Consider the following 10,997-nt stretch of genomic DNA (forward strand, 5'->3'; position numbering starts at 1 on the left):
GGCACCATAGAGACGGAGGAGCGGACGCGCGCGGCGCTCGGCTGTGGGCGGGACGGGAAGCGGGCGTGGCTGGCTGGCGAGTGGGCCAGGCCCGCGCGGCAAACGCGCTCCCGGTGCTGTCTTTTCGGCGCCCGCGCGGATCTGTGAGTTGCCCGGCGCCGACCGAGGGGCGCGTGATGGCGGCTGCCTTCCAGCTCTGGGGCGCACAGCCTACTGCACCGGCACCCACGGGAGCTGAGGGTCCCTAACTGCACAGAAGAAACCCCGATGACGAGAAGCGGCCGGGACGCTTGCCCGGAACCCCCTGGCAGACACCAGTGCTCAGAGCTTACTCCGGGATACCGGCCAGGGACTTCAGGCAGAGGGACGCCGGTGCGTCGGGCGGCCGTCACTAGTTACAGGGAAGTGTGATGGGCTGGAGGGCGCCGGTGGCAGCCTCGGACAGGAGCGCGGGGAGGCCGGAAGGATGGGCGTTTCCGACCTGGGTCTGCGCTGCCCTGGAGAAGCGGCGGGACCGGGCTCCACGCCGCCAAGCCGGGGTGCAGAGTCATCCCATGATTTCAGAAAGCTCTCTTTGGGCGAAAAAGGCAGATTGCCGTCCCGAGAACACCAAGTATGGCGAGCTAAAGACTTTATATTATTTGAGTAAAGCATTTTTCCGATTCCCTCAACCGAGCCTTTTGAGGCTTTTCTGGAGGTAATGTAAGTTACCAATTAAATGTGCACAGACATGCTTAATTTGTTCTTTTGAGAAGAAATAAACGGATGTTTCCCCTCTAGAAATCTCTTTGAAAAGCCAGGTATCTGGATTGGGAATTTTGTCAAAATGAAGCACAAGAGACGGGACGCCTCAATACAGAAATTTTAATAGATAAATCTGTAAATTACAGTCGGGGAGATACAAATAAATGGCTGCCAGCCACACTCCATCTAGTATTCTTCCCCTTCCTCGGCCTCTGCTTCCACGGAGTCCACGCCCACCTCTTCATAATCCTTCTCCAGCGCCGCCAGGTCCTCCCGGGCCTCCGAGAACTCGCCTTCCTCCATGCCTTCCCCCACGTACCAGTGCACAAAGGCGCGCTTGGCATACATGAGGTCGAACTTGTGGTCGAGGCGAGCCCAGGCCTCGGCGATGGCCGTGGTGTTGCTCAGCATGCACACGGCGCGCTGCACCTTGGCCAGGTCTCCCCCGGGGACGACGGTGGGGGGCTGGTAGTTGATGCCCACCTGTCACACAAGGGGAAGACAGAAGATAAGGTTAATACTGCTCTCAGAAATGATAGCTTAAAAAAAAAGCTGTGGGTCCAGTTTAAGTAATTACTGTAGACACAAAGATGACCACAAAACCAGCATATGATTACATATGTATGAGTATAGGCAAATAAGTATACGGGTAGGTACAGGTGTGCACGTAAGTGTGCACAGGTCGTAGTATCTATACACGTTGAGTACAGATATGTGTGTGCAGGCACATATATTGAAAGAAGACATAATTACTGATACTTCTCGGACATAACTGAACACTTTGTGGGATTGGTTTTCTAAGTTTGTAGGAAGAGGACCTTAGTCTCATGGGACAACTCCATCAATTGGCACAATATAGTTCACAAAGTTCATGTGCTGCATCCCAGTGAAGTGAGTAGTATCTGGGATCTTAAAAGTCTGCAAGCAGCCATCTAAGATATAACTATCGGTCTCTACTTGTCAGGAGCCAAAGAATATGAAGGTAACCAAAAATCACAGAGAGGAAACAAGTCTATAAGGCTAATTGCCTACACAAGCATGACCTCAACTACCCTGAGAACAGAAAAACGAGATGGTGCCCAGCTACCACCACTGACTTACCCAACCAGGGTCACAATACATGATCCTGGTTGAATGGGAGAAAAAGGCAGATCAAAATTCAAATTTATAAAAATGGCCAGATTAACTGGACCACTGAGACCAAAAGACTCCTTGAGGCTATTGCCCTGAGACGCTTTTCAAAACCTTGAATCAAAACTCCCTGAGATCACCTTTTAACAGAAAAGCATCAGGCTCCTGAAAATTTTGGGACCCATGCAGGAGACTGGATTAATGGCAGGACTGTGGAGAGAGCAACACACATTCAAAGCAGCATTGTTAGACATCATCTCTGAGTGGAGCACTTGGTCAAAATCCAAGGCAAGAGACCTGGTTGCTATGCAACAATGCCCTCATTTAAGTCGGCAATTACTGAACAGTTCCAAACTGATTCCAAGCGCTGCTCGAAACTAATGTCTATCATAGAGAATTAAATTATCATGTCAGTTTGTCATGCTGTGGTGGCTTGTGTGTTGCTGGAAGTTATACCAACGAGTATTTCAGAAACCAGCAGGGTCACCCATGAACTTTTCAGTGGAGCTTCCCAACTAAGAGACTAGAAAGAAAGACCCGGTTATCTACTTCCGAATTCTGAATATTAGTGAATAGAAACCTTATGGATCAGAAAAGCACGTTATTTGACTCGCCTGCTTTGGCTACATTATCAGGAGGGATCAACTACTAGAGGAAGACATCATGTTTGGTGAAGTAGAGGGCCAGTGAGGGCAAGGGAGACCCTCAGTGAGATGGACTGTCACAGTAGCCACAATGATGGACTGACACATGATGGTGATTGTGATGATGATACTGAGCCGGGTAACATTTTGTTCTGTTGTACATAAGGCTGCCCTGTGTCAGAGTCAGCAACTAACATCATCATCAAGAGTTAATACAGTTACACAGTAAAACACCATCTATGGTCATTAAAAAGAACTCTGTAGTCTCCAAGGTGCACTGTTATGCAAAAAGTAAAGCAGCTGTATGTGCCAGGCACTGAGCTTGACAGTAACTTTTCCCCATTTCTCAGGGAGGATCAGAGAGGATTGGTCAGTTGTCTGCTCAAGGTCACAGAGCCATGCGTAGTAGAGCCAAAATACAAATACTGTTGGCCAGACACTGGCACTTGAGCACTTAACCATTTTACTATTCTAAAAACTAATGTTATGATTGAATTTTGTCCCCCAAAAGAAATTCAGAAGTTCTAACCCCTGTACCTGTACATATGATCTGTTTCGAAATAGTTTTCGTTTGTTGTGTTAATGAAGCTATACCAAAGTAGGGTGGGTCCTAAACATCATTTCTGAGTGGTACAGAAAAAGCAGAATAGACAAACAGGCTATGGATTGAATTATATCCCCCCAAAAATCTGTGTATCAACTTCGTTAGGCCATGTGTGGTTGTCCTCCGTTTTGTGATTGTAATTTTATGTCACGAGGATTAAGGTGGGATTGTAATACTACCCTTAGTCAGGTCACCTCCTTGATCCAAGGTGAAGGGAGTTTCCCTGGGGTGTGGCCTGTACCACCTTGTATCTCTCAAGAGATGAAAGGGAAGCAAGCAGAGAGTTGGGGACCTCGTACCACCAAGAAAACAGCACGAGGAGCAGAGCGCATCCTTTGGACATGGGGTCCCTGTTCCTGAGAAGCTCCTCGACCAGGGGAAGATTGAGGACGAGGACCTTCCTTCCAGAGCCGACAGAGAAAGAAAGCCTTCCCCTGGAGCCGACACCCTGAATTTGGACTTGTAACCTACTAGACTGAGAAAATAAATTTCTCTTTGTTAAAGTCATCCACTTGTGGTATTTCTGTTATGGCAGCACTAGATGACTAAAACACCACATGAAGATTTGTCTGCAATCAGAGGAACAACAAGGATTGCTGGCAGACACCAGAAACTAGGAGAGAGGTCCAAAGAAGTAACTGGCACGACCAGGACCCTGATTTGGACTTTTAGCCTCTGGAACGGTTCTTTAAAGCCAAAAAAAAAAAAAAAATAAAGCAAGTTCAAGAATGCTACGTAATTATTCTTAGGCTTCAAAAAAACCAACACAGTAACAGACACAGGCTGGCACCTTGGATGGCAAGGGGAACAGCATAATGGAGGATAAAAAACAAAGGACCATGCTGAGGTGGTGACGCTGCCCTGCCCTGCCCCGATGGGTAAGCAGCACCTAGTCTCCAGAAGAGCTGGGAGTGGCAGGGAGAAGGGCACAGGGGACTTCTCACTCTGACCTAGGGGTACCCTGCAGCTCTAAGGCCAGCTGGCCTCTCCAAGTGGGAGTGTTGCCATCTTCCTGGTCTTTCTGGCCACGTATATGTAGTGAGTTGAATCTGTAACCTGCTCGAAAGGAAAGGGCATCCTTAGTCTGTGTCTGTTGGCATCTCTTGAAGGATAAACAAAAACCTCTGGGAAGGGGATGAGGACTTCAGTTTTTCAGGCTTCTACATTGTTTTAACATTTTACCACATACATATTATAATAAACATTTTTAAACATTGCAAAGACGCCTTGACAGTAAGTGTCCTGAGTAAATGGCTGTTAAGGAGTATATGGTGAAAGCACGCTCAGAATGACAAGAAAGAACTCACAGCAGAGGTTCATTTGGGTCTGGACCTTTCTGTGGGGACAGGAGGGGACTACGACTTCCTGTACCGGCCCCACAGTCTGGCCTTGCTAGTGGCTCACAAAAGCCAGAGACTCAGCCAGGTAGAAACCCAGACAATAGCACACATCTCCCACAGTGCCTCCCAGCTGAGGGCCTTGGATGTTCTCCCCTTCCAAAGTCGCACTAGAAGAAAAATGTCTGTTCTAGTTGAGAAGCTTGGTAATTAGACACGTGGAATGGAAGTTTTCATTACCTACCTGTAACCTCCAAGGTCTGCAAGCCTTGTAAGATTTAATGGGTACACCGAGGTCAGTGAAATCTGTTGTAGATTTTACCCTTCTCTGCTAGTCACTTTAAATTAAAAATAAACCCTCAGAAGTGATGGACTTAAGCCTGTCTTAAAGTGGGTCTGACAGAGGACCAGACAGGTTCAACAAATTGTGTAGCCACTAAAGCTATGGCCGCTGCAAATGGGAGGAGACACATGTTCCTGCTGCTTTCTCTTGTCAGTTTCAATTTGGAATGAGTGAGTGACCCTAGAACCTGTAGCTCCACAATGCCTTACGGTCTCACCAGGGCTTACGAATGTGAGGTCCATAGCTCACCGTCCATGCTGAAGCTTTGTCTAAAGCAGTAAACCAACTGTGGACAAGGGCTTTTAACAAAGGAGGGCACAAAGCTAAGGGACCCAGGTGTGGCTAAGGTACTCAGCCTGGTAATCGTAATAGGTCTGACATTCTAAAATCTGCCTTCAAAGTACATGTTTTTCTCTTGGCAGACATTTCATTGAGACTAAATATGGCTGAGGGAGCCCCATAAGCATTGTGTACAAGGCAGTTTCCCCAGCCAGGTTTGGAGAAACTGCAGTGACTTGGCCCTCACCCCTACAGTCAACTCTGCATAATGCATTTTAACTTCAATCTATTTACAGAAACCTATGTGTTGCCTAAAATAGAGTGACATTAGGTGAAAAGTCTAAAAAGTACCACTTCTAACACAAAATACCAGGACTGAGAAATCTCTAAAGTGAGAAGTGGAGTGATGTGGAGTCCAGACCTAAGACTGTGACCACACATTTGGACCTTAAAGCTGTCCCCCTTCAGTCATCTAGTGTAAGGTATGCTAATACTGCCCAGTGAACTGTCCAGGGTGGTTTTAAGAAATTCAGGCACATAGAGTCACTGGTAAAGTATAAGGCCCTTAGCAAATTATTTTCTAAACTTGTTCTCCCTGTAGCCTAGCTGCCACGGAACAGGGACCATCTCCCCAGAGGGCCGGGTTCTGGGGACAGTATTACCTCGCAGGATCTGAGGCATTCTGCCAGATACGACTACCACCCACTCCTACCTTAAATCCAGTTGGGCACCAGTCCACAAACTGGATGGTACGCTTGGTCTTGATGGTGGCAATGGCCGCATTGACATCTTTGGGGACCACGTCCCCCCGGTACAGCATGCAGCAGGCCATGTACTTGCCGTGGCGAGGGTCACACTTGACCATCTGGTTGGCCGGTTCAAAGCAGGCGTTGGTGATCTCAGCCACAGAAAGCTGCTCGTGGTAGGCCTTCTCAGCCGAGATGACCGGGGCGTAGGTGGCCAGGGGGAAGTGGATGCGGGGGTACGGGACCAGGTTGGTCTGGAATTCCGTCAGGTCCACATTCAGGGCCCCGTCGAATCGTAGGGAGGCCGTGATAGAGGACACGATCTGCCCAATCAGACGGTTGAGGTTGGTGTACGTGGGCCGCTCGATGTCGAGGTTGCGCCGACAGATGTCATAGATGGCTTCATTGTCCACCATGAAGGCACAGTCGGAATGCTCCAGGGTCGTGTGGGTGGTCAGGATGGAGTTGTAGGGCTCGACCACGGCCGTGGAGACCTGGGGCGCCGGATAAATGGCAAACTCCAGCTTGGACTTCTTGCCGTAGTCCACCGAGAGCCGCTCCATGAGCAGAGACGCAAAGCCCGAGCCGGTGCCTCCCCCGAAGCTGTGGAAGATGAGGAAGCCCTGCAGGCCTGTGCACAGATCCGCCTGAGAGAGAGCAGACAACGTGAGCAGCGCCTGCACAGCTGCCACTAGTCAGGTCCCTCTGTTTCCCTCTGTGGTATACACAGATTCAAACCTTCCAGTCAACGCCATTCATGCAGAGCAAATAACAGGAGACAATGAGGCTCTATGGATCTAATTCAATGCACACTTTAAAGGAAGACCTTTGTAAGTGCACTTGGACTCACAATTCCGGCCCAAGTGTTGCCAAAACGACCTACCACTCACAGGCCGAGCCTACTCTCTCGTCCAGGACCGCACTCGTACGAGGCCTCCTCAGCGCCCTCTCCTCACCAGTTTGCGGATCCGGTCCAGCACCAGGTCGACGATCTCTTTGCCGATGGTGTAATGGCCTCTGGCATAGTTATTGGCTGCATCTTCCTTGCCAGTAATGAGCTGCTCTGGGTGGAAGAGCTGCCGGTAGGTCCCCGTGCGCACTTCATCTGCAAGCAGACCACACACTCTGTGAGCCTCTAAGGCTTATTGTGCTCACCAACATGGACAGATTGGAGATTAGTCAAGTCTACAAGCAGATGCTATTCCTCATAGGTCAACAGCCTAAGTGTCATGTAGAAAACGTTCCTTGTGTAATCGCAAAGCACAGATGCAGTTTATGGCTATAGGGCAGTGAAGTCAACTCCCAGGACAAAAGCCGGCTCAACCCGTTCAGGTGAAGGGAAACACAGCTCTCACGCACGCACGCACACGGGAAGTCCCACACTTCTCTTATACCTGTAGCTGCATCAAGGGGTAGGATTTAAAGATCCCCTAAATACCAGACAGTCACTGGGTCAGCGTGATTTTTGCCAAGCAGTCCCACCAGGGCCCCATATGCAGCCTTGGTCCTACTAGCTTTAAAGTGGCATTCTGTCACCTGTGGGTGGCCCCTGAAAGCTGCTTTCTTGGCAGCTCTTGTTGGAAACCACCTTGGGCTTCTGATGTGGAGAAACCAAAGGAATCTTCTAACTTAGACTTTTAATCCCAAAATCCAGGTCCAAACTGTTGCACGAGTATGCACAGCATGAAGGACAGAGCCAGCACCCACCACACTGAGCAGGCGGGTCTACATAAGCCACTGCCCAGGAGAAGGCAGCCTGAGTGACTCTCCCATCAGCCCATTCTACTGCTGGCACAGCAGCCTTTCCCCAGGGGTAGGCTTTCCTAAGTTAGAGGCTGCGTCCCACAGACTCTTCAGCCACTGACACTTTCAGTTTGTCCCCTAACAATGCCTGTGGGTCCTGTCCTTTCTGCAAAGGGACTCAAAGGGGAACACGAGGGGCTTTAGCGCGGCTCTCCCACCACCCAGGCAAGCTGCCATCTCGTGCCCGAGGACCTACCAACCACGGTGGGCTCCAGGTCCACAAACACTGCCCTGGGCACGTGCTTGCCAGCCCCGGTCTCACTGAAGAACGTGTTGAACGAGTCGTCCCCACCGCCGATGGTTTTGTCACTTGGCATCTGACCATCGGGCTGAATTCCATGTTCCAGGCAATACAGCTCCCAGCAGGCATTGCCAATCTGGACACCTGCCTGCCCCACGTGGATAGAGATACACTCGCGCTGTGAAGCAGAACACGAAAGGGAAACCCATTCATTTTCAAGGCAACTGGAAACTATATGGCATGCAAAGCATTATAAATTAAGTTTTATACTCTTTCAGGGTATCTACAGCTTTCTCAAACTTTATTTCTCATGAGGCTCATATGACCCTTTTATCTTTCTAAAGGTGACCTCTTCTAAATCACTCTAGTTACTAAGTGCCTAACTATAAATTTAATCCTGAAATCTAAGTGTTTGCCACTACCCAAAAATTATTTTTAAACTTACAAGTCAGATTTTGTCAATAAACTCCACGGTATGCCTACCATCACAGTGATTCTCTGAGAAATACACCAGTGTTTGATGGTGTCCTGACCAAAGGATAAGGTAAGAGAGTGAGGTAAGGACAAGTGGACTAGGCTGCAGGGCACCCTGCCCCAAGCCCAGGTGATCACTGTGTAGGTGTCTTCCATCTGCCCCTCTAGAGCCTCTCTCCTTTCACTCCCACCCAAGTCTCTGCTCCAGAAGCTGACCATTCTGGCTGGTTTGACCAATGGTGGCCCCCGCAGGAGACAGAGAGGTTAGAGGACTATGGTCAGGGTGCTCGTTCCTGGGTTCCTCCCTGCCTGTCTGCCATGTGTTGGAGTCCCTTTATCAAGATCACAAATTCTGACGGTTGGCTGTCTTCATAAAGTTGTAAGTGCTGGGATACCACACCCTCCTTTGTTGGGTTTCCTTAAACACCGGCCATAGCTTTGTAAATAGTACCTTTTTAGATTCTCATTAACACTACGGGAAAAGTCCTTTGGAATCCACCCAACCACGCCACTTTCAAATCCGTGTTATTTGTTTTGCCTTACTTAAATCCAGATACTCTATACTTCACAGGTTGCTTGATTTGACATTCTACTACTCAGCCCTTGTAGGATCATTAATTAGCTGTGATCCCAGTTTTCTATTTGCAAAATGGAGGTGAGGAGCTCAGTGGTCAGTGAGGCCATCTCCATCTCTGATTATCTAACCAATGAAACTAACCAAAGTAGTCAGGAAAATCACTCCTATCTTTCAATAGAAAGCTGCAATAAATTCATCGTTGCCCACCTCACATGGATCATCAGATTTTACATTTCTTTAGTCAGTTCTCTCTCCTCTCTGAAAAAATTACGTGAAATTTCCTTTTCTTTTCAAACTCTAGGCCATCTCCTCTCTTTCTATTCCAGGAAGCTGACCTTGTTCCCTACTTACCCAGAAGTTTCAACTTCCTGTCACCAAATCTGCAAACAGATCTCCCCTCCTTCCTTTCCGTGAAATAAAGATCTGCCTCCTCCTGTTAAGGGTTCATTCTTTCTACCCATCCCCTACCCAGCAACTGTCCTCAAAGTAATCGTAGTGGAGCTCCCAGATGCCCAGAGGTAAATAGGACCTTCACAGAGGTACATGGAGATAAAACCAATTTTATAATAGGACTAGGTTACTAGCCCTTTTCAGTGTGTTGACAGTTGCACTGATGGTGCAAAAGCAAAAAAAATAAAGTAGTGGCACCAAACTGTACCAGTGGTCATTGCATTCTTACTATACACTCAAATTACAAAAAAAAAAAAAAAATCAGTTTCACTTAGAAAATCCACGATAAAGCAATAAAAATGATTGATTTTATTAAATCTCTACCCTTGGGTACTGTGAGGAAATGGGATATACACATAAAACACTTCTGCCACATACAGTAGTAGAACTGTCTCAAGGAAAAGCACTTGTGCATTTGTTTGAGTTGCCAGCTGAACTAACCACTTTTTTCAGGGAACATGATTTTTACCTGAAAAGGGTAACTGGCAAACTACATTTATTCCAAATTGATCTTTATTATTTATGTTAACATGTTGTTTAAGTGGATAAATAAATACATGAATACTTTAAATTTTTCTCAATTTTAATTTACACCAGGACAAACATAGACAGCCATAACCCACATAAACAAAGGCACTTTTAAGTCCTTAAAGGAGCCCTGGTGGCACAATGGTTAAGTGCTGGGTTGCTAACCAAGAGGTTAGTGGTTTGAACACACCCAGTGGCTCTGTGGAAGAAAGACCTGGCAATCTGTTCCCATAAAGATTACAGCCTAGGAAACTCTATGTGGCAGTTCTACTCTATCGCATTGGTCACTACCCACTCGACGGCACCTGACAATAATTTTTAACAGTGTAGACGGGTCCTGAGACCAAAAACTCTTTTCAGGAACCCGACACTATTGTTTGTTCTCCCAGATGTTCTCATCTAGTCCTTTCCTACTGAGTCAGGGCCATCAGCATTGTCTTAAACAAAAGTTCTCCCCCAAGCAGCGTTCCAGCCACGCTGGCTCTTCAAACACAATTTCTGGGTAGCTGCGACACTGTGCCTTCTGCTTTCTCCCCAGCCATGCTCAGGGTCACCACTGCCCTCGATGCCCACAGTAATTACGCCCGTGGTTCCTCCCCGTGGGCTCACCCACCCGCTCCGTGGCCCCCAGGCCTCGAGGTGCCCCAGGCCTGGCCGCCCACCCCTCGCCCTGCAGGTTGCACCCCTCGCGCCAAGGCCACCCTCGGGGCTCCGCAGGCCAGTGTGTCCAGGTCTGACCCTCCAGCCACCTCCTGTGGCCCCCTCTTCCACCCTCCTGACCGGGAGTCTGCGGGGGAGTGCTCAGGGTCCAGCAAACAAGCACCAGCCCGCAGTGCCCGGCCCGCCCAGGGCCTTACCATGGTGAGCTCCGCTACTGCCTCCGACGCCGCCGCTTCACCTCAACCGCCGCAGCCGCACGCCCAACTGCCGCTGTTGCTCTGCCCACTGCCCGGATTGGCCTGCCAACACCCCCCTCCCATTGGTCCAGAGCTTCCCTGGGCGGGCCCAACCCTGATCTTCTGCTCAACGATTGGTCACATCTTTACACGTGAGCGGTGGCACCTTCTGATTGGATGCAGGCTCGGCGGGAAAGCTA

The 10,997-nt window shown here is 48.9% G+C and overlaps 1 protein-coding gene across 1 annotated transcript; it reads right to left on the reverse strand.

The window, feature by feature from the left end:
- Positions 1 to 897: 897 nt before the first annotated feature.
- LOC126065547 (tubulin alpha-3 chain-like) lies at positions 898 to 7,963 on the reverse strand. The gene is made up of 4 exons (XM_049865669.1): positions 7,828 to 7,963; positions 6,785 to 6,933; positions 5,795 to 6,475; positions 898 to 1,227 (listed from the first exon to the last, which is right to left on the reverse strand). Exons 1-4 carry the CDS (start codon positions 7,946 to 7,948, stop codon positions 931 to 933), a joined length of 1,248 nt encoding a protein of 415 aa, XP_049721626.1. The 5' UTR covers positions 7,949 to 7,963; the 3' UTR covers positions 898 to 930.
- Between the last annotated feature and the right edge of the window lie 3,034 nt (positions 7,964 to 10,997).

Source organism: Elephas maximus, chromosome 22 (assembly GCF_024166365.1).
Source record: "Elephas maximus indicus isolate mEleMax1 chromosome 22, mEleMax1 primary haplotype, whole genome shotgun sequence".
NCBI lineage: Eukaryota > Metazoa > Chordata > Mammalia > Proboscidea > Elephantidae > Elephas > Elephas maximus.